This window comes from Equus asinus, chromosome 2 (assembly GCF_041296235.1).
Source record: "Equus asinus isolate D_3611 breed Donkey chromosome 2, EquAss-T2T_v2, whole genome shotgun sequence".
NCBI lineage: Eukaryota > Metazoa > Chordata > Mammalia > Perissodactyla > Equidae > Equus > Equus asinus.
In genome coordinates, this window is record NC_091791.1 from 67,002,897 (window position 1) to 67,026,094 (window position 23,198).

General features: G+C 53.3%; 1 protein-coding gene across 14 annotated transcripts in view; it reads left to right on the forward strand.

Annotated features, from left to right (window-relative positions):
- ZMIZ1 (zinc finger MIZ-type containing 1) overlaps positions 1–23,198 on the forward strand; it is a 237,553-nt gene that overhangs the window by 139,746 nt on the left and 74,609 nt on the right. For all 14 annotated transcript variants that reach the window (XM_070491195.1, XM_014837155.3, XM_070491280.1 and 11 more), the window contains one exon: positions 1,340–1,445. In XM_070491195.1, the coding sequence (XP_070347296.1) occupies positions 1,340–1,445 (106 nt within the window). The remainder of the gene's footprint in view (positions 1–1,339; positions 1,446–23,198) is intronic.

Here is a 23,198-nt window from a genome sequence, read left to right on the forward strand (position 1 = left end):
CTTGATTAGTGATTTTCCCACTCTTTTTTAGCCCTAAAGCCCTTGTAATGAACCCCTGAAATATAAACCTATTTCAATAGCTACAGGGGCTGACCCAACCCCATGGCAGCCTGAGCGCCCTGAGCCCCCATGCGCCTCTGGAGCAGGCAGTCTCTGGACCAGACGACAGTCTTCCCTTCTCAGAAGAATGAGCCTAACGTCTGGGAGCACTCCTTTCCCAGTCAGCCTTGGCTGCCCCAGCTACTTCCTAAAGCAACTCCATTTCCAAGGCCCATCTTGCTTCTAAGGAAACCTAATTTTGCTGCTGTAAATGAGGAAGGTGGGCAGGAGGGAGCAGATCTGGCCATCATGGGACACCTGGGAACGGGCAGTGAAGGAGTGCAGCCTGATGGGCGCGAGCCTGCAGAATGATTCATGGGGCCCCAGGAGCACCCTTCCCACACTGCCCCACAGGGACTGCCAGCCCTCCCAGTCCCTCGCCTCTCCCCCTTCAGGCCTGTACTTCTGAGGTTCACAGGAGATGCGTGGGACCTCCAGCCTCAAAAATACACAGCTGTTGGCAAACTTCCACTGACGCTCCTCCGGAAGCCTCCTGGATGTTGAGCTGGTGCTTGGTGCTAGAGAAAGGCCCCAGGCCGAGCATAGGAGCCCTGCAGTTTCTGGGCTAGAGTCTGAGAGGCTGCAGGGCGCTTGGCATGGAGCTGAGTACTGGGGAGCATTAGGCGTGTCCATCTGGGGAAGCCTTAGCAGTCCAATAGGCAGCTCTGAGCCAAAGCTCTACGGGAACAGCGTGTCCTAAATCAGTCCTCTCCTTAGGTGCAGATTCTGACTCAGGAGGGGCCAATGCCGCTGGGTGGGGACTGTGCCTGGAATAGTGAGGATAGCGAGAGCCCCACCAGGGTAGCTGCAGGAGGTCAGTGGGCTTGGGAGACTTCCTGGGGTCCAGGGACTTGGAAGGGAGCTTGAAGAGCTGCCCTGGTGGAGCAGAGACCCTGGCCTGGGGCTGTCCAAAACATGGTGGTACAGCATCCCCAGCCAACTTCTAGAATGTGGCCAAATTTGAGCCCTTGAAAGCGGCAAGGCCTGGACTTGGGTCAGGCCCACCACCAGACTGGAAACCCTGAGGACAGGGGCCGGGATCCCAGGGCCCAGCACAGAGGAGGTCCTTATCAGTGTTTGCTGAGTGACTGACAAGGCACAGTGTGAATCCAGCTCTGCCTGATCTTGGGGACCTGACTTAGCCTGCCCACCTATAAGATGGGCACATCCATCACTCTGGACTCAGAGGCCTGCTTCCGGCAGTGACTCACCCTGCCCTTCCTCCCCCTCTTGCCGGCAGGTGGTCAGTCGGGTGGCAGCGCAGCAAGGGTTCGACCTGGACCTCGGCTACAGACTGCTGGCTGTGTGTGCCGCGAACCGAGACAAGTTCACTCCAAAGTCTGCCGGTAGGTGCCCTCTGGGGGCTCACAGATGTCATAGGAGGTGAGAGGGAACCAAACTCTAACCCAGGGCTGTCCACCACCCCTGCCGGCTGGCACCTCGGTTCGTCCAGGTATGGCAGGAGGCTCCCAGGAGCAGCAGCTCCTCCACCGGGCTCTGAAGGCCACAAGTGGGGCTTGTCCACCATTTCAGGAAGTGTTCTTACCTCAGGGCCGGAGAGGGGCCCAAGACACACCACACCCAACAACAGGCTAATGGGAGACGGGCGTCGTCTCATTTCTTCACCACAATGACCTGTTGGCATAAGCACTGTGATGTGATCATCCCTATTTTACAGACAAGGAAACTGAGGCTCAGAGAAGTTGAAGAGATTTCCCCAAGTCACACAGCTGCAAAGTGGCAGAGCTAGGATTTAAACCCAGGCCTGTACTCCAGAGTTGGCATCCTTAACCCTGACACTCCACTGTTTTCATTCAAAAAAATTTTATTTAAAATAAAACACAAATTAAAATAAAAATGAATCAGTACATTCAGAGTTCTAAAAGCCTGCTCTGTGTAGTATTCTCCATGGCAACTTTGTCACTACAGGGGACCTCCTGACCCCATATTAAACAGAGGCCATGGAGGGTACCAGGCAGCTTTCTGTCTGTGAGGGCTGTGAGCACACTCAAGATACAGCTGTACATTTCCCACCATCCTCATGACCTTGCTTAAAAGCAGGGGGTGCCGGGTAAGTTTGAACTCTCATAGCCCTGTGACAGTTCAGCCCTGCCACTTGCTGAGCGTGGTCTCTGAGCCTCAGTTTGTCTCCCTGGGAAGGTAGGAATGACAATGAGACCTACCTTGCCGGGGTCGTTAGGTTCTAGGATACGGTGCCAAGCACAGTGTCTAGATGTTGTTAGCATTTTTTATCAAGTCAGAACAATTCATTGAAAAAGAAAAAATCAATTTCCTCTGTATAACAATAAAATGGACGTTTTCTCTGAATTCATCTATCAGTTCTTTGGAGTATATATAGAAACAGCCTTAATGAAATTGTCTAAAGGATGATGTGTTTTCCTAAATCTGCTCAGCCCATAATCTCTTGAATGTGGGTTTGCACTCCCTTCCACGTATGTTCCCAGTCTGTGTGTACTGACTGCGGGTGGCTCATAAAAGGTGTGTGAAGGTCTTGTTAGCCAATAGCTCCTCTGAGATCCTTGACGTGCCAGCCTCTGTTGGGATTTCACTGTTGCATTGAAATGTTTGCCAGAAAATGGTCTTGGAATCTCCTAAGTGACATCTATTCCTGATGGAATCTGCAGTTTTAATAATAACTTACGTCAATACAATTTTGACAAGGTAAAAATGGCTACTTATCCAGAAAAACGTATCCATCAACGTCTCTGCAAGCGCCCGCCCTGTGCAGGCACCCTGCCAGGGCTGGGTTATGATAAGGAGTAAAACAGACATGGCCCCGCCTCGGGAAAATTACAGCCTAGAGCAGGGTCGGCAACATCTTTCTGTAAAGGGCCAGATAGTAAATAGTTTCAGCCTTGCAGGCCATGCGAAAGCAAATGTAGGCAGTATGTAAACAAATGAGGGGGCTTGCTCCAACAAAACCTCTTTATGAAAGCGGGTGATAGGCAATAGTTTCCTGACCTCTGGTCTAGAGGGAGAGGAAAACGTTGATCAAATAACCACAAGTGTATGTGTGTGCGTGTGCATGTGTGTAAATTTGAGCTGTGATAAGTGCAGTGAAGGAAAAGTCAGGGATGCCATAAGACCACTTGGGGGTAGGAGAAGGCTTCCCCAAGACCCACAAGTTGAGTAAGAGTTGAATAGGTGAAGAAAAGGAGGAAGAGCTTCTTCCCAGGTAGAGGGAACAGCCTGTGCAAAGGCCTTGAGGTAGAAAGGAGCACGGCTTTTTAGCAGAACTAAAAGAAAGGCGGTGGTCCCAGGACGAGCCCAGAGGCAGAAGTCAGCAGCGGTTAGACACACAGCACCTGTCTTGAGAATTGTGGTCTTTGTCCTAAGAGTAACCAGAACATGGCCAAATTCTCATTTTGCAAAGATCGCTCCAGCCACAAAAGAAGAACAGATTGCAGGGGCACTGGGGGGAGGATGCAGAGAGTCGGTTGACAGATTGCTGGGGACATCAGGATGGCTGCTGGACCAGGAAGGTTCTGCTTCCTCTGGAGTGGAGAGAAAGGGATGAATCCAGGGCATGTGTCAGAAGCAAAGCCAGGACAGGGGAAGCGTGGCCAGAGTGACAGGAGAGGAACAGAAGGATACACTGTCTCAGAAGCCCCAGCTGCTCCCCAGTGGGGAGGAGAGGGTCAGGTCCCTATGCAGCCCTCCCTTGGGGGGTCTCATGCCCCTGCTGGCGTGTGCTGAGTGCCTTCTCATATTTGCTGCAATGCCCAGCTTTGTGAGACACAGGGTATTATCTACATTTATGGGTGAGGAAATTGAAGCTCAGAGAGGTCTTGTGACTTACCTGTTATCACACAGCTCATAAATGATAGAGCTGGGACTTGAACTCATGGCCTCCTGACTCCAGGCCTAAGGCTCTGTCCATTCCGTCACAGCTGACTCTGAGGCTGGTTGGGGACCTAGACTTAGGAGGCCCCTGTTCTTCTGGAGCGGGAGCTGGGCAGCCACTCCATTCCAGAGCGCCCCTCACCTCACTCAAGTCTCTCCAGCACAGCCTACTCTCCTCTAAGTGGTATTTCCAGCATCACTTCTCCTGAAACAAAGGATTTGTTCTTTCTTCCATCTGAACCCCCAGCTGTGCACAGCTCTTTACAGTTTATAGAGCTCTTTCTCATGTATTGTGTCTATTAAGTCACGTGATATGCCCTAGGCCCTGAGGTGAGTTCTCAGTACCCATTCTGCAGCTGAGAACACTGAGGCCCAGCAATGCCTGTGGCTTAGCTATCACTTGAATTCCCTTATCGGTGGTCAAACCCTCATCAGCACCAATAGCCGTGACTAACCACCTTTCACAGGCCACCCCCACCCTCTTGAGAAGTATGGGCCTCACGGCTCTCAGGATCCCAGCTATCCCCCTGCTTGGCCCATCTCCTGGGAAGGCAGGGCGCCGGTCTGAAGGGGAAGACTTCAACTGCTGGTTTCATTGGTGAGATAAAGTGCCTGCCGGGAGCAGGCTGGACCAGGAGAGGGGTGGAGGGCACGGGAGCAGAGCAATGACCCAAGTTCCAGAGGCAGCTCCAGCACTGGCCCCTATTTCGCCAGTTTGCCCACCTCCCAGAGCTGTGGCCTGAGCTGTAAAGAAGGATTATGTGCCCGTCTCACAGGCTGCCTGTGCAGATTAAATGAGTCCCTAATCGTGGAAGTGAGGGCCTGGCCAACACCTGACAGCAGTGGATGCCGCGTACATGCTGCTGCCCAGCCTGCCTCCTCGGCTCTGTCTGTCTTTTCCCAGCGTGATTCCCAACCTCTCTAAGGCCCTTTCTGCCCCACCACAGCTGTTTCCCACTGCTGTCTCTCCCTGAGGTCTGTGGATGGTTGTATGCACCTTCCATAGCCCCACCTCTGGGTGCAACTGTGATGGTCCCTGTGGCCTCAGATGTGTGTGTGTAGTGGCCACACTGGCCACAGTTAGGCCCAGCCAGGCCTCTGCAGTTCTAGAACATGGGCTGTCCTCAGAGCTCCTGCAGCAGGCCTGTGTTGCCTCTCCACCCTCCTGTCTTTCCGTCTCGGTCTGGGCTCCCACTCTGTCTGACTGGCTTGTGATTACCTTCCCAGTCTCACCCTCTCCTATCTCTCTGAGGGCCTTTGAAGTTGTGTGTCTGTCTCTGTCTGTCTTTCCCTTCCCTGCTGCCTCTCAGACTTTCGCCCTGTGTGGTGTGTGTGCATGTGTCTGTGTCTGTGTCTGTGGGGGGAACGTGTGTGTGTGTCAAGGAGCTGTGTGCGTGTATGTGTGTGTATGTGGTGGTGACCATGTCTGTGTGTGTGTGCCTGTGGGTGTTTCTCCCCTTCTCCCCCTCAGTCTCCCCACCCCTTCTCCCGCTCCATCCCCCTGTCTGTCTCTTGTCAGGAGGCCAAGCTGGGGCCAGACACCGGATGAGATCACCAGGCTCGGTGCTTTGTCAGGAGAGATGGCAGGGAGCTGGGCTGGGCTGTGTGCACCCGCACTAGCGGGCTCTGGAGCAGGAGCTCAGGCCTGGGGGCAGTGCTGTGGAGCGCGTGCACACGCGTGCGCGCACGTGCTTGTGTGTGTGTGTGCGTGTGTGTGTGTGTATCTGTAAGAGAGACAGAGACAGAGCATGAGCGCAGAGCAGACACTGCAGCAAACCACCCAGCCAGGCGTCTCCACGTGGGCCCCTCAGATACCCAGCCCCCAGCTCTTTGTTCTGGTGCAGCCTGTAGCCTGCATGCTCGCATGCGCACACGCGCATACCCCATCATGATCCTCCTCATCGGGAAGGTCCTTGGGGGCCAGCTCTCCCTCCCCTGCCTCCGCACAGAAGGTCACCTGCCTCGTGCCTCCCCTCATCCCCCGAGCTGCAGCACGCCCACCCCACCCCCACCTGCCACTGCATGCCAGCCCTCAGCAACTTGGCAGCCAGCGCTGAAATGTCAGCCTCCTCGGCACCAAGCAGGTCCATGCCTGCTGGCTGTGTGGGTGCCAAGCACCAGGCAGTCGCCATGTCCAAGGTCCCCAAGAGTCCTCTACGTGCCTCAGCTACTATCCACGCTTGGATGATTCTGTGTTCCTGCAGCTGACCCCTGTGAGCAGCCCAGTGGCATGTTAAAACAATAGAATAGGGAATGCCAGAATCCAGGGGGTGGGGGGCCCAGGGCCCAGAGAAGGGGAGCCCTGCCTCAGGCCACAGCAAGGCAGGGCAGAGCCCCGCAGAGAGCCCCTCCTGTCTCCCTTGAGGTGGGTCAGTGATGGCTCTGGGCTCTCATCTGGGAGAGGAGAGGCACAGTGCTGTTGGCAGAGTGGAAAATGTGGAGAGAGCAACAGGTATGGGAGATGCCAGGGCATCCCAGGGGAATCCTGGGAGAAGCGACCAGCAGGCATTTGCAGAAGGGACCAGAGAACTCAGAAGAGAGGTCAGGGCTGGAAGAGGCAGCCCCTGAGACCTCCGAGGAGGGGAGGCCAGCCTTCCTTAGGGATGAGCAGTGGAGAGTGGATGTCAATCACCCACATGTGGGCTGGATGTGGCCCACGGATATCTGAGGTCTGACTGTTCAGTGGTTTTTAAAAATGTACATTAGGTGTCAACATTTGCTCTTTGGGAAGTTGCACTGTCAAGTCAAGTGCCTGGCTTCCATTGAATGGGAACCTTGGACCCACACCCATGACTGACTGGGTGGTGGCTGACCCCTCAGACGAATGCTGTGCTACCCCCATTGTCTGACACTTCAAGTGTTTTCCGCATTTGGAAACCCGCTGGGCCCTGTGGACATGTGTGTTTCTGTTCTCTGTTCTAAGCACACCCTCATATCACAATCCAGCAGCATGAGCCGTGAGACCAGGAGTGAAAACCCAAGCAGAGTGGATCACTTGCTGTGTGTCGACAAACACCTGCTTGGTCTGGTTTCTCTGATGTGCTGACAGCCCCCAGAGGAGCTGACAGCTGACCATGGAAAGGGAACTGAGACGTGCCCTGGGCCGCCGGCCAGGCTGGGAAGTGATGAATCAGAAAGGTCATGGGGCCCCTGCCTTGCCCCTCTTGGTCTGTGGCCTGTGGTCCACACAGGAGGGGCTCGGGAGAGGCTGGGTCCCTCTTTGGAGCCTTCAATCCCAGGGAGCCTCTGCAGCAACTTGTGCAGCAATCCCAGGGCTCAGAAACAGACCCCAAACCTGGGGAGCCCTGTGCTGAGTGTCCCACCGTGTCAGAGGGTTGGAATGGGACACACGTCTACTCAGGACCCCTTAAGCAGGAGAAGGCAAGTCATTAACCATTTTGCTCTGTCTTTGGAAACAATCCTTCTTGCTCCCACCTTGTGGAATGGGGGGCTCTCAGACCTCCACGGTGGTGGGGACATTCCTAGCTTCTCTTGGAGGCCTGGCTCTTACTTCCACTTTCATGCACCCCTCCCCCCAGCCTCTCTCTACCCCAGAGTACACAGCCGCCTTCCCGTCATCGTCACCATCACTGGGGAGGACAAATGGCCTCATTCAGGGACACCCTGCCAGATCTGTCTCTCTAAGACAAAGCTGTGTGCAGTTCTGTGTGAAAAACGGCTCGAGGCTGTCCAGCGAGCAGCAGGGTGGGTGCAAATGCAGGGGATTTGTTAACGTTTGCTGGCTCCCCCAGAGAGAGCAGGCAGGCGGGCCCTCATGCTTGAAATGCCAGGCCATCCAGCTGGGTGCCTTGTCAAGGCCCAGGACAGACTTCCTCCTGGAGCCAGCCCCCACACCCACATCTGAGCTCAGCAGAGCTGGGATGGGGTTGGGATTTGGCTTCCTCCTGCTCACCGCCTCTGGGCTCCAGGTCAGCTCCTACTCAGAAAAGGGCCCTGGATTTCATCATCAGGCCCCTGGGAACCGACTTGCGGTCAGCTCTGTTTAAAGGACGAAACCCGTTCACGCGCTCACCTCCCGCTGATTCATTGCTGTGGAAGAGGCCACTGGAACCCTTACCCACACACCCATTATATAGAGGAGGAAACTGAGGCTCCAACAGGGAAGAGATAGACCCAGGTTACATGGCTTCTGGTGCTAGAAGTAGGACTTGGACCTCCAGACAGTCAGATCCGAAGAACAGGGAGCCGTCCCCCTTCTGCATGACCTTGAGTGAGCAGGTGGGGTAGCTTGTCCTGCACTGTGGCTCCTGGCTCCCCTCTCCTCCCCCAGCTCCTTGAGGGTTGAGGTCTGGGATCCAGTGGCCTCACTCTGCTCTTGGAGAGAAAGAACAGTAGGGAGGAGCCCACGTGACAGAAGGTTTGTGGACACAACATTCCCAGGCTAAGGAATTGGGAGGGGTGCTGCAACGACCCCTGGGTGTCCGGAGTAAACAGTGAGGGGGCAGGTTTGGAAACAGCTTCAAGGCCCTAGAAAAGGGAGCTGAGTATTTCAACGGCCGCTCTGCAGCCGTTAAAAACGAGTTCTCCCAAGAATTATTACTATGTGGAAATGCTTATGACATAATGGTAATTTTCTTAGAAGAGTAACAAAATGGTATGTTCGGTATGACTTCAACCAGTTGCAAAAACAAACCGTACATTTTTTTAGGCGCAGGAGACAGAAAACAGGAGGAGATATACCAAAATGTCAATTTACAGATAATGGGCCTATCTAGCTGGGGGATGAGCCTGTCTTTATTTCCTGCCTTTTCTACAGGGAGCACAGACTCTGTTTTTAAGCGGAAGCAGTAATGGTCTTTGTGGGTTCCTTTGGAGTTGGGCTGGAGCTGGGAGGGGTAGATGAGACAGGAGCACGGTTGCCCAGGCTGGCTCCGCCGCTTCCCCAGCCTGCCTCTCTGGGTCTCCAAGGGCTCCGTGGGAGCCTCCTCTTCTGTCTGTGCTCTTCTGTGGGACCAGCTCGTCACTGCCTCCCCAACAGAGCCGGGCTGTGCAAGGATACGGCTGCCTGAGGCCCAGCTGGTGGGTATCTGCTTTCCAGGCCTGTCCAAATGAGAGCAGGTGGGAGGATGAAGGCATCAGCCCATGGCAGGGGGCTCAGAGGGTGAGACCCTGACGGGCAATGCAGAGCCCTCTCGAGATGGGGCTGCTTCTCTTAGCTGGACCCTCACAACCCTAGGCTGGAGCCCCATGGTTAACTCTGTGTGGCTGAGACAGTGGTCTGCAAGGGAGGGGAGCGATTAATGAGGCTCCTGGTGGGAAAGGCGAGGCTGAAGGAGGTGCCTCCATCAAATGATGTGGGTCTGAATCTGGCTCCCCCAGGTGCAGACCCTGCAACAGAGATTCCAGGGCAAGTGATTTATTTAGGAGGATCCCTGAAAACATGAGTAAAGCAGTGGGGAAATGAGACAGGAGGGGCAGGAGGTCGATGAAAAGCATGTTGTTCAGCAAGATAGCTGCTGCGGGGACCTGCCGGGGAGCCCTGGGAGACTGGTGAACGCGCCCTCCATCAGCCTGAGAGTCAGGGACGAGGAGGTATTTACTGAGCATCTGGCACCAATGAGGGGTTGAGGGCGGCTGAGGGTCGGGGCGTGGGTGCTCGGCAAGGACGCCAGGCAGAGATGTGGTGCAGGCAGTAAGCAGAGGGAGTGATAAGGCAATAAGGCACTTTCCCAATTTCTGTCATTTGCATCCCGTCCTCATCATCCCTGCCATATTCCAGTCCCATTCATATTAGGATTATATTCTTCATATTGTTCCTCACTTATTTTGACTTCAAGATGGGAATTTTAAAAGGAAACTTTATGTCTTATATTGCTGCTATAACTGGCAGACCAGTCTCCCTTGTCACATTTAGAAACTAACTGTCAAAATAAAGACCAAGCCCTTTGTCTGGGTTTAGCTTCAGGTGCCTTCTCATAGCTAGAGCCCGGGCCAGCTCTCTGCCAGTTAGAAGGGGAGATGGGGATCCAGGGAGCTGAGACTGTCTTCCTTGAAATAGCAATGTCTCGAACGTGGGAAGAGAGCTGACATGGCAGTGGTTTTGTCACTGGGTCTGTGACCACCTAAGCCGTCTTGGGGCCACACCCCTAGCCCACACTTGAGGGTACCTCAGTCAAAGAGTGCAGCCTTGAGGAGGCCACAGGGGCCTGGGTGCTGCTCTCTACCTCCGTCTCCCCTGGGCAGGCCGGGCCCTACCCAGCATCAATTTCCTCCACAGTCCAGTGCATCTACACCATTTCTCTACCTTCATGGCTACAGGAAGAATGATGAGGTCATGGGTGTGAGAATGCCTCTCAAGATAAAAAATACTAAACAGGAATTTTCAGGGCAAGGGGTTCTTGTGCCAGGCCCACTCCGCACTAAGCCTAGGGGCTCCATAAATGCACCACGCACAGTCCCTGCTCTCGGGGTTTCAAGTAAATGAATGCTCCCGTGCAATAGTGAGAAATGGCAGTAATCCTACCCACAAACACAGCCCTCTGCACGGCCTTCCTTGTCCAGCCCCACAAAATCCCCAAGGCAGGCTTATTCTCACTTGAAGAGGAGGAGACTGAGGCTGTGAGGGGTGGGGAGGGGGCCTCAGCAGGGCAGAAGTGGGACGAGAGCTCTGGCTCGCCCTGCTTCTCTGCAGGTTTCCCCCAAGGAGTGCCCAGCTGCCAGGGAGATGCAGGGCACAGAGTTATCACCCTACGGGCACCAGGGTTGTCACCCTGCAGCCAGTTCTGCCTTCCACCACTCAGCTCCAAGTGCATCTGAGATAAAGTTTCTGCCAAAACAGCCCCACTGCCCCATGGTGCCCTGAAGATGCCATGGCTGCCCAAGAAGTTAATAAAGCCATCGGCAGCAATTAATTCTGCAGAGGAAAGAGCCAGGTAAGAGGATTAAGGAAGGCAGAGCTTTGGTTTTAAGATGGAGCTTAGCGTTCTCACTCCTGAGGAGGGATTTTGGGGGGATTCAAGGGGCTGAGAGGGAAATAGAGCAGGGGCTTGGCAGAAAGTGGGTGAGGTGGTCATGGAACTTTGTAAGCAAGCATTGCAAGCCACAGCCTTGTGAATACCTTCTTTGTTTTCCCTTTTCTTTTCTTTTTTTCTCCCCAAAGCCCCAGTACATAGTTGTATATTCCAGTTGTAGCTCCTTCTGGCTGTGCTCTGTGGGACGCATGTGCTCTGCATGGCCTGATGAGTGGGGCCATGTCCGCACCCAGGATCTGAACCAGCAAACCGAGGAGCCCAAAGCAGAGCGCAGAACTTAACCCCTCAGCTACCAGCCAACTCCTGTGAACACCTTCTGGGTTAAACAGATGGGAATTAACAGCCGTGCAGGTACCCCCAGGCTTGCTTATTTAGATTTACAGGGCCAGGGCAGGCATCTGGATTAGGAAAACATTTGATTTATGGCTCCTTTCAGTCATGATGATAGCAAGTATTTGGTCAGTATTTTCTCCATCCCAGACACCGTGTGGAGCATCCATGAACTCACTTATCCCATGATGGCCCCAGGCCCATGCCTACTCCATTTCACAGATAGGGAAACTGGGGTTCAGGAAGATTGAGTAATCTGACCAAGGCCACTTGTCTAAAAAGAGCCAGAATTGTGATCTAAACAAGAATATCTGACCCTGAAGCCAAAGGCTGTCCCCTACTCTCTACGAGCAGGTTGAAATGAAGTCATGGGAAAGACTTCTTAATCACTCAGGAGAGCTGGCCAAGATCACCTGACGTGCATGCCAGGGGAAGTATTAAGTATTTGACAATGATCTGTCCTGGCTGGGAGGTTGAACCCCTCCCATCTTTGAGCTTGTCCAACACTCACTGTCCACAGACGGTGAGTAGCAGAGAGCCGGGCACAGAGGCAGCATTTGACACATCAGCTGCTATTATCACAATTTCCTGGTCAGCCCCAATTTCAAATATTTTTCCCAAAAACTATTCAGCTATTTCACAGAGAGGAGTAGTAGTTAAAAGTATGAATTCTGCAGCAGCCTGCTTGGGTGTGAATCCCACCCAGTCCTCCACTTGCCAGCTGTGTGACCTTAGAAAAGCCTCACTTAACCTCTCTGTTCCATGCTTGCCTCATTTGATAAGAGGGAATAATAATAATGCCTACATCATAGGCATTAAGTGAGTTAATGTACATATAGTGCTTTGAACGAAGCCTGGCGTATAGTAAGTGCTATATACGTGTTAGTAATCTTGTTCCAACATGTTGGCATTCAGACTTTCTTGGGATGCCTCTCATACATGGAGGTAGCCCCAAACCCTGTCCTGACCCTGTGTCATGTTTGGGGCTCTAGAAAATATGGAACCTATATGCATGGGTAAGGCCGAGGTAATTGTCAACCACACCCACCTCCAAGTGGGTAGGAGATGAGTGGGAGAGCCTGTTAACTCAGGTGGGGAACAGCCCCTTCCTGAGGCCCCCAGGCCAGAAGCCTGCAGCTGTCTCCAAGACAGCACAGACTCCCATGGGGTTAAGAGCACACCTCCTTTCCCCCAGGAAGAGGAGGCTGGCTCCCAGGAGGGCAGGCAGGCAGCCTGCAGCAGTGGAGAGTAAAGAGCAGGCTGAGAAATACTGGACAGGGCCAGCAGCACCCTGTCTGTGCCTTTGTCTGGGGACGTTTGAGGGCCTCTGTCTCACCAAGTCACCCTGCACCCCCTCCCAAAATTCTTTCAAGAGAGAAAGTAACATTTAAAGGCCCATTTATTAAGTTCCTGCTTCATGTTAGTACTGTGCTGGATAGTGTATGAACATCAGCACTGATCCAAACAATGACCAACCCATTTTATAGGTTGGAAAATTGACGCACAAAGATATTTATTCACTTGCCCAAAGTAACTCAATTCCTTCGTGTAGGAAAGCAAGGGATGAGTGGGTGGACAGCTCTGAATGGATGGATATTTGGATGGTTGAGACTGAAGAGGAGAAGGACAGAAGGAAGAGAATGGGGTAGGAGGGGTGTGGACCAACACCTGCCCAACTCCAAGTGCATGCTTCTTCTCCTCCCTCGTTGTGCCTTCTCTTTCTGGGATCAGGCTCATTGTCAGTGTCCCAGGGCCCATCTGGCAAGCAGGGCCGGGGAGAAAGATCCTGGCCAGCAGACCCCTGCCCTCTTGCCCCTCATAAGCTTCCCGAGTCAGCGTGCACAGCAGAGTGAGGGCTCAGGAGGGGCCAGGTCCTGGGAACTGTGGGTCTCAGCCTGCAGTCTCCCAGCCCTCCTCACCTCTACGCTTTGAGATGCCCTCAGGTCAGGTCCCGCTAGCTTCTGGGATAGAGCTGATCTCTGGACATACAGAGCCAAGATCTGGAAACCAGAGTAGGGGCAGCGTGGGACAGAGGGTCAAGCTCAGGCTTCAGCATCAGGCTGACCTGGGCTTGGCTCTGCTCCGTCACTTCCATGCCATATGTGACCCAAGCCACATCTCCCAGCCTCTCAGGAAATGATGGGTACAAAGTACTTAACACAAGCCGGCATCTCAGAAGGGCTTTGTACATAATTCTTCTGATTATTAAGTCCTGAATTGCAGTACAGGCTCTGCATCCTACTTGTTGTGTGACTTTATGCAAATCATTTCACTGTTTTAAGCTTGGGGTCCAGTGGATCTAGAATCCAGGTTTCCTGGCTAGAGCAGCAGCAATTCCGTTTCCATGGCAACCCAGCTGCTTCTCAAGGGACCATCTGGATCATGCCACCCTGGCAAGGTGCTGCCCAGGCAACCAGGTGTTTGTGTTTTGCAGTGGAAGCTCTGCAAGGTGGTAATTCCCCTCACTGGGGACAGGGTGGCAGCCAGGCAGGTGGCTGAAAGGAAGCATCATCACCTTGGCCATGCTCTTCTGGGCTCAGAGAGAAACAGACCCCAGAGCTTGGCAATTCTGGCCAATGACTTTCCTTGAAGAGGTCTTAACAGATGCTTCATTATATTCCTAGGCACATTTCCTGGCTTGTTTAGGCTGGCCTCCTGTAGGGAATTCCGAAGGACCCAGTCCCACCTGGTTGAGATGAAGAGCCACTATTGTTTTGGGCAGGAAACAGGAATTACCGGGGCTGGGGGTTGGGGGGGGTGGAATTAGGAATCTGCCTTGCAAACAGGCACATAATTATAATGACAGCAGAAACTCAGTGCAAAGGATAAGCTAAATTCAGCCCTTCCACAAATGTGCATGGGTACCTATTATATGCAGACCTTGTGACTGGCACTTGAGTAACCCTAGAGATCGTCTGTACCCTCAAGGAGCTCACAGACCAGGACACGCTTAGGAAAAACACTGTGTCAACAGACCCACATCAGCAACAGAGGAAGCTGAGAGGAGAGAATGTGGAACCTCCTGGAGCCAGCCTCTTCCAGCAGGAAGCTCACAAACCAAACAGGGCTGGAAAAATGAGGGACAGTCAGAGATAGCCACGCTCTGCCGTCACTTCAGGGAGGTGAGTCCCTTGACTCTTACAACAGCCCAGGAAGGAGAGCTGCTGTCCCCTTTTCCAGATGGGGAAACTGAGGCTCAGAAAAGTGAAGTCCACGGCCAGGGTCACAGAGCTGGGGAGTGGCTGGGCCGAGATCAGAACTGGGTCATCTGCCTCCACAATGCACCTGTCAGGGCATGCTGCTCTCCTGGTGGGCTGCCAGCGAAGCACGGCTGCCTGGAAGCCTGAGGCCTCTCTGAGCTGAGTCCGATAGTCCTCTGCCTCTCTGTCCTCTCTCTCTTTCCCTCTCTCCCTCTCCCTCTTTCTCTCCTCCATCCCCTCTTCCTCTCTCCGCCTCCCTCCTTTCTTCTCCCTCTCCCTCTCTCCTTTCCTTTTTCTCCTCCTCTCCTTGCTCTCCTTCGCTCTCCCTTTCCTCTCTCCTTCATTTCCTTTGTCTCCCCCTTTCCCCTTGGGACAGCAGCTCCATGCATCACTGATTCCACTGGCTGCAGCTCAGCTCTTCCCAGGAGTCACTTGCAGCCTCTTCCTCTACGCCCTAGGCTCACTGCCCACAGTGCACCAGTCCTGGTCCTGCCCAGCTCCGGCCCTGGGCTACACCCCCAGAAATGCTTGCTGCTGTTCAGCACTGCCCCCTCCTGAGCACCCTCAGCCGAGGAAGTGACATAATTGCATGTATTCCCATTTCCTCCCGGCTCCGTGTGGTCTTGAGCCCTCTCTCAGATGTGTGCCCCAGATGTTTAGAATCACTTCCTCCCAATTAAGTGTCTGCCGGGAGGCCAAGAGGCAAGGGGCCCGCATGTGTGAAAGGCCTACATCTGTGCAAAAGGGACTTGGAAGAGAGAAAATGGGAATTCGCCCTCCCCATGCAGACGGCGGGAAATTGGTGTGCTGTTGAGCTCCGTGGGGAAGCTGAGCCCTGGGAAGCAGGCAGAGGCCCCATTCACTTGGCTGTGAGCCCTGTGGAAGCAGCTCCTCCTTGGTGGTCTCCAGGGAGAGGCTGGCGCACCCACCCCCTGGGGACGGGGCTTTTTGCATCTGGTTCTTCTCCTCCCACCCCAAATGGAGAGAGAACTGTGGGAGGAGAAAAACAAAAGAGGAGAAGAAAGGTGCTGCCCCTCTGAAGGGAGAATATAGGGAGTGAGAGGTGGCCCCAGGGGCCAGGTCCTCAGAGGCGCTGGTGCCCTGGGCCAGCCAAGACTAAGCTTCAGGGTCTGGGTCCCAGGCCCCCTCCTTGTGCGGAAGGGGCTGCCTCAGCTTGGTGTCACCGCATGTCCGTGCAGCCAGGCGGTGATACAACGAGCAATGGCATGCAGGTGGAAGATTAGAGGGGGACTGGGGATTGGAGAGCCCAGCACCCCCATCGAGCAGCCACCGTGCAGGGCCCACCTGAGGCCGTGAGATACACACCCACAACTGCCAGAGCTTCCAATGCTGCGAGAAATCTGAGGGTTTTTTTTTTTTTTTTGAGGAAGATTAGCCCTGAGCTAACATCCGCTGCCAATCCTCCTCTTTCTGCTGAGGAAGACTGGCCCTGAGTTAACATCTCTGCCCATCTTCCTCTGCTTTATATGTGGGATGCCTGCCACAGCATGGCTTGCCAAGCAGTGCCATTTCCGCACCCAGGATCCGAACTGGCAAACCCCAGGCCGCCGAAGCAGAGCACGCAAACTTAACCACTATTCCACCAGGCCGGCCCCATCTCTGTGGTTTTCAATCATCAACCACCTTTTATTTAAGTCCCAGTGCTGGCCAGTCCAGCTGTGACTGAGGGCCAGCTCGCAGGTGGCCAGAAGAGACATGGGACTTAAATCATTGAGGACCAAGACAGGGACAGATGGGCCTGTGACTGATGGGAGGAAGAAAGGTTCATCTGTGGAGTATAAGGGACTGTATCATCTTCATTGAATACGGAATGACACCTTGTGCTGTGTTAGGAGGGGAGGGTTGGTACTGAAGAGTCCAGGGTGGCCGGGTTGAGGGGGACAGAGGACCCTTAGAGGTGTGGGAATCACCTGCATGACATGGCAAATGTCCAGCTGTGGAGGCTTGCCTCCTACTCCCCTGTTTTCAAGCTGTGTGACTTTAGGTAACTGACATAAGCCTCTCTGAGCCTTAGCTGTGGCATCGGGAAATGGGGCTAACCATACCTCCTCCATGGGGTTGTTGTGATGAGGTGTTGAGGATTAGCTGGGATGATGTGGGGATCTGTGCCCTGCATGCAAACTCAGTATCCATTTGCCACATCCCAGCAACTGAGGCAAAACAGGTGGGCGGATACTACCCTACCCAGTGAAATCAGGTGTGAGAGGAAGAAAGCTGGGTCAGGGAGGAGGACACTGTGTGTGGAGAGGAAAGGGGAGGCAGGAAGACAGTGCCCTTGTAGAGTACACAGGTATATAGTAAGTACCAAGTGTAAATAGTAAGTAGTATTGTTTTATTGCTACTGTTAGGCTCTGATGTGAATGCAGAGTGCGGAAGCCTTTCGGGATCCCCTGGCCCAACCCCCTATTTTTATCTGAGGATAGCTGGCCCAGAGGGAGGGAGCAATCTTTCCAGCATCCCTCAGCATACCAGGAGTGGGACTGGCATGATACAATACTCACCACTGATACTCTTCCCATTACTACTACTAGTACTGTTACTCCAACAATAGCTATCCTTACTGATATTGCTATTACTCCTACTATCCTGTTGCTTCTAATATTACCGTTATTCTACTCCTGATCAATTTAGGAGTTAATTTTTACTGAGTCCTTACCATGTTCTAAACACTGGGCAAAATACTGCATGTCTATTCTCTCCTTTCATCTTTACAAAAATATTTAGAAGAAACTGAGACTCAGAGAAGTTAATTACTTGCTCAAGCCCAGACAGCTAATAAGTAGCAGGGCTAGAATTAGACCCAAGCAGTCCTTCTCCAGATCTGTACACTTGGGTACCAAGTAGCACTGCCTCCCAGAAGGAGGAAGGAGGCTTGACGACCCCCAAGTCCTGAAGGAATGGAGGCCTGGCTGCATCCCAGGAGCTGGGCCGCCTTGTGGGTTAGCCCAGTGGGCAGCTGCCTTTGTGGAGGAATCTAATCATCTCTCTCCTGCCTCGTTTCATGAGACCTGAAATTCCACTACTCACATGATTTTCTTTGGATTAAAGTACTTGTCCTTCTGTAAGTTAGCCTAGTTCATTTGCTCTGTCATTTGATGACAGCATGGTGAGGGGCAATGAGGCAAGGTCCCAGGCTCAGGCAGTCCTGGCTTCCAGTTCTGGTTATTTGCAGGCTGAGTGACCCTGGGCCTGTCCCTTTGCCTCCCAACAGTGGGACCTCATATCAGAAGCCTCCAGCTCAGGGCCTCACAGCACGGACCTCCTGTCTCCCATCCTTGAGGCCAGTATGTCTGGAGGTTGTCTCTGCCCTGCAGCATCCCTCTGGCTCCCGTGCAGCTCTGAGGGACTCTGGGCATAGCCCCGGTGCAATGCTCCTTACAGATGAGACCCCCCGAGGCCCAGGCTAGTGATGGCAGGAAACCAGCAGACTGTGTCTGGAAAAAAACAGAATTTAGAGGTTATTCATCCATTCATTAAGCAAACATTTATTGAGCACCACAGTGTCTCAAGCCTATGCTGGATGCCTGGACATAGCAGGAGTGAGGCACATGTGGTCCTTACTCTCCAGGAGCTTGAGGCTTGATGGAGAGGACAGATTTGCAATAAATACCCTCCGACAATGGTGTAATCATTATGATAGGTTCTACAAAGGGCAGGTGAGAGGGACCATGAGCCTGGGAGCCTAGAGAAGGCTTTCTTAAGGAAATGACCCTTGCAAGAAGGCTCCAAGGAGAAAATCTGCTCAGAGAGGGGGCTGAAGGGAGGCATTCCAGGCAGAGGGAACAGCATGTGCAAAGGCCCCAGATGCAGAAGGAATGTGGTTCGAATTTCTTCTCTAATTCTTTTGACTTCTGTCCCCGTGCAAGATGCTTCTCTCTGAGCCTCAGTTTCTTCATGTGTAGAGTGGGAACAGTACCATCTGCCTCCCAGGGTTCAAGTGACCAAAAGGTTAAGGGCTATGAAGGTGCTGGTGCCCAGCACTGCTTCCCTGAATGCCTAAGGAATCTAGAAGCTGCCTCTTGGCTCCTGGCTTCCAACTATCCCCCACCCTGAGGCCTCTGTCAGTACTTGTTCCTTAGCGCAATTAGGTAATTAGGCCAAATTCAATTACACAGCTCACTCCCAGGTCTGCCTGGGGCCCGAGGGGCGCATGGGCTCCCTTTGCTCACGGGGAGCCGCAGGAGCACTGGCTTGCTTCCCAGGGCTGTGCCTTCCTACCATGCATCCCAGAATATTGCCTACATCCCAGATGGGGAAACTGAGGTGGGGAAGAAGCAGCACTACTTGGCCCCAAATCATAGCGGCCTCAGGGTTGAGATCCCCAAGGCTGATTGCTCAGTACAGTTGAGCAAACCAGGGTTTATAAATGCCTTTAAAGGACTTGCTGGAAACATCCAGACAGGAGGAAACCAGGTCGAGGGGAGCAGAAGGGCTCTCCCGGAGACCACATGTGAGACTTCCAGGGCCTTGAATGTTAATCTAAGGAGCTCCAACTTGGACTTGATGCTGACAGCACTGGGGAGCTGGGGAAGGTTTTATTTTTTATTTTTTTTAAATATTATGCTATTTTATTAATATTTATTTTTCCTTTTTTTTTGTTTTGTTTGGGCAAGGGAGATCAATGTTTTTGTTTTTGTTTTTTTTTAGGGCAGTTAGCCCTAAGCTAACATCTGCTGCCAATTCTCCTCTTTTTGCTGAGGAAGACTGGCCCTGAGCTAACATCTGTGCCCAGCTTCCTCTACTTTATATGTGGGACGCCTACCACAGCATCGCGTGCCAAGCGGTGCCAGGTCCGCATCCAGGATCCATACGGGCAAACCCCGGACCGCCAAAGCGGAACATGGGCACTTAACCACTGTGCCACTGGGCTGGCCCTGGGGGAAGGTTTTAGACAAGGGAGTGATGTGGTCAGATTTGCCTTTTAGAAAGCCTCAGCAGGAGAAGAGGGACTTAGGGGCCAGAGGCAGAGAAAAGAGTTTGGAGGCTCTTGTCTAGACAAGAGACTGCTGGAGTGGAATTGTGCCGTGTGTGCAGGGAAGGGTGGACGGCGACTCTCGGTGATGCCCATGGCCTGTGCCCTGTTCCTGCTGCCCAAGCTGGGCCTCAGAAGCCGTAAGCCTGCTTATGGATCCCCTCTGCAGCTCTCTATCCTCAGCTTACACACAGCGATCACTACCACACCCGGGCAACCCTGACTTGTCAGAAGCTCCTTGCTTCTTTTGAGCCCAAATCAAAGGCCTCTACTCATCTTCTTGATGTGTGTGCCTCCCACTGTGGATGAGGAAAGGAGCTGAAAGGTCCAGGGTCTGGCCCCCAACCTCCCTGTGAGGAGTAGGAAAAACAGTGGGGCAGACCCTCCCCATCCAACTCCCACCAGCTCATGGAAGAGACAGTTGATGAACAGGAGCCCTTTAGAATAGTAAGCCCTCATATCTGTCTAGTACTTTACAGTTTGGAAAGCATGCCCTTGACATCACAGTTTGGTGAGAACTCAGCACTGGGAGAGATGGCTTAGGGCTGTGGAACAAGCCAGGAGTCCTGGGTCTAGACCTCACTTTCTCGCTAATTTGCTGACTGGAGGAAACCCTGGCCTCTCTCTGAGCCTCAGTTTCCTCACTTGAAAAATAAAACTGGGGGCTCTTTTTCTCCAATGGCAATGAGTTGGTGGTTCCAAATGGGCAGTAGTGGCTCTGGAGGAACAAGGGCTGGATGGAATGGGCCACACAGGTTTAAGGGCACACTGGGGTTGGATGGCTGCTGAGGCAGCCGGCAGTCAGTCCTGCCAGCCCCCCAGCCTTGGGACAGAGTGTGTCTATGGCTTTAAATCTTTCCCCATCTGAGCCTCATGTCCTTCTCTACAAAGTGGACAGCGTCCTCCTGGGGCCAGCATGAGTCTTTGTCTGGGGAGCATCATGAATAGAATTTGGCTGCCCCAGCCCAGATGGGGAGTTGTGCCACACAGCCAGGCAGACAGACAGGCAGACAACTCCAGCAGGAAGGGAAATTGCCTTTCCAACTGCAGGGAGTTTATGTCAGTCCAAGCCGGGGGCTCTCCGGAAGCCCCCTGTCAAAGCTGTGTCCTGGGAGAAGCAAAAAACCCCAGGACTGCTGAGGCACGGACATTTGAGCTGCCTTGGCCCTCCCTTCCCTTCAAAGGCAACTCCAGAAATCAATGGGAAGAGATTCATTAGAGGCCTGGGTGTTGAGCTCCCCACCACCTCCGGCAGTCCCTTTGTTGGCCAGCCTGAGCTTCCTGTCTGAACAGGCTGCCTCCGCCAAGAAACAGTCCACATTCTTCCAGAGGGCAGGTGGGCAGGTTGGGGACCTCGTGTCTGGGCCAGCGGGCAGAGGGACAGGGCACTACTCGCCTAGACTCACTCACTCCTTCAGGCAGCTGGTCCTTGTTTCATTCATACAGCAAATATCACACATCTGCCTAGCATATTTTAGATATTCTCGATATAACACATAAAACAGACAAAAGCTACTATTGACACAGAGCTTGCCTTCTAGTAAGGGAGGCAGCACTAAGGAGAAGTAATTGAAATACACCAGTCATAAATGTGAAGGAGAAAGCACCGTCAGGAGAGTGGTAGGAAGTGCCGGGAGGGGCTGCCAAGTGATTGGGCCATGTGGCTGAGGAAGGCTTCCCCAAGAAGGCGTCACCAGGATGAAAGCCTGCAGGAGGTGAGAAGCAGGCCTAGCCACCTGGAGAAGAACCAGCCTGGCAAACCCTGAGCGGGCATCTGGGGTGTCTGCAGCCAGAAGGGCAGTGAGGCTGGAGCAGAGTAAACCAGACGGAGACTGCAAGGAGGTGAGGTCAGGGAGGTCAGGCAGGGCCCTGTGGGTTTGTGCACTGACTGAGCTGGAGCCACTGAGGACGGGATTGAAGCAGAGGAGCAAGTTGCTGCAGCTTGGGTTTTCATGGCATCGCCGTGTGTGTCAGTTTGCCAGGAATGCCATAACAAAGGCCCGGAGACAGGTGGCTTAATCACAGGAACACACTGTCTTAGTGGTACAGGCCAGAAGTCTGAGATCAGTGGGTCACGTCACAGGCCCGTGCTGCCTCTGAAGGCACCAGGGGAGGACGTGTCCCAGGCCTCTCTCCCAGCTTCTGGTATTTCCCTGGCCTGTGGCAGTATAACTCCAGTCTTCATACGGCGTTCTCCCTCATGAGTGTCTGTCTCTGTGTCCCCTTTTTATAAAGACACCAGTCATGTGGGATTAGGGCCACCCTAATCATCTGCAAAGGCCTATTTTCAAATAAGGTCACATTCGTAGGTACTAGGGGTTAGGACTTTCACATCTTTTTGAGGGGTACACAGTTCAACCCACAAGACCGCAGCCTCTCAGCCTGTCGAGAATAATCACTGTTATCTCTTTTGGTCCTCCTTGGTGTAGGTGGCCTCACTCCCATTTTGCGAAGGAGGTGGTGGCTCAGGAAGTCTAAGTGACTTGTCCAGGGCCACCAGCTAGTCAGTAATTGTTTCCTGAGCCTCAGTCTCTAAATCCAGGCATGTCCCCTCCCTCCACAGCTCCTCAGCTAGTGGGGACGTGGCCAGTTTCTGCTTTCTGGCTTCTCTGCCCATGAGACATCCTGGTGGCTGAGAGGCTGTGGCCATCCCAGTGGCATGGGCAGACAGCCTGGGGGGGCGGCTGCCTTTCCAGCTGAGCAGGTGGAGGGGCAGGCAGCTCTTGAAGACGGAAGCCACCTGAGTGACCATTTTTTGCCTGGTTCTTGGGTTCCATTCCCCATCCTCTCTCCTCCTCCAGCCTGCAGGAGGCTTTCCTAGATCCTCAATGACCTTGCGGTTGTAGGGCTTCTCGGAGGTGCTGGGTGGGGGGGTGGGGCAGGGGTTGGTTTTGTGTTCCTAATGAAGTGATTATAAGATTTGGGCAGAAGCCAAATGCAGACTTGTGGGAAAGTGGTCTAAGACTGGGATGAGGGCCCTTCTTGGGGATAAATCCATGAAGGGAGGTGGAGTGCAATGACAAGAGGAGGAGCCAGGGGGTCTCATTCTCCACCATGTCCCCAGTCGCCCCTCAGGTAGAGCCCTGGCTAACCCAAAATGATAGGCGGATGCTTACAATTGCACAGATGCTAAACATGAAAAAGAAACACAAAGAAAGGAAGTATTTCAGTATATGTAATGTTGTGTGCTGGAAAGAATATAAAACAAGAATCGGGGGACACAGCTCTAACTTGCTGTGTGACCCTGACGGTCACTCTCCTCTAGGCCCTGGAGTCCCATCTTGGGAATATAGTATGACAGTTACAGGTATAGACTTTGGAGCCAGATTGCTGAGTAGTTTAAATCCTTTAGCAAGTTGTCTAAACCTCTCTGCTTCAGGGTTATTCTCTGTAGAGTGGGAATAATAATCACACTTTATCAGAGAGGGCTGTCGGTGAGGAGGGCCTGTTGACACTTTTGGAAAGGGCCTTGAACCATGCCTGGCAACCAGGAAGCACCTTGTCACCCTGAGCTCTGCATTAGTATGGACAGAGGAGAGGCCTGGATCCAGCTTGGGGCTCCTAGCTCTGTGTCAGAAGTGAGAGTGTGCCCTCTTGCTGTGCCCTTGTGTGTCAGGGACACCTGCATTGACTGGGAGCTTAACCTCAAGGGTTCCTTCCTTCTTTAAGACTGTACGTGTAGAATTGAGGTTGACCAGAGCCAAGGAGCAAAGGGAAAGG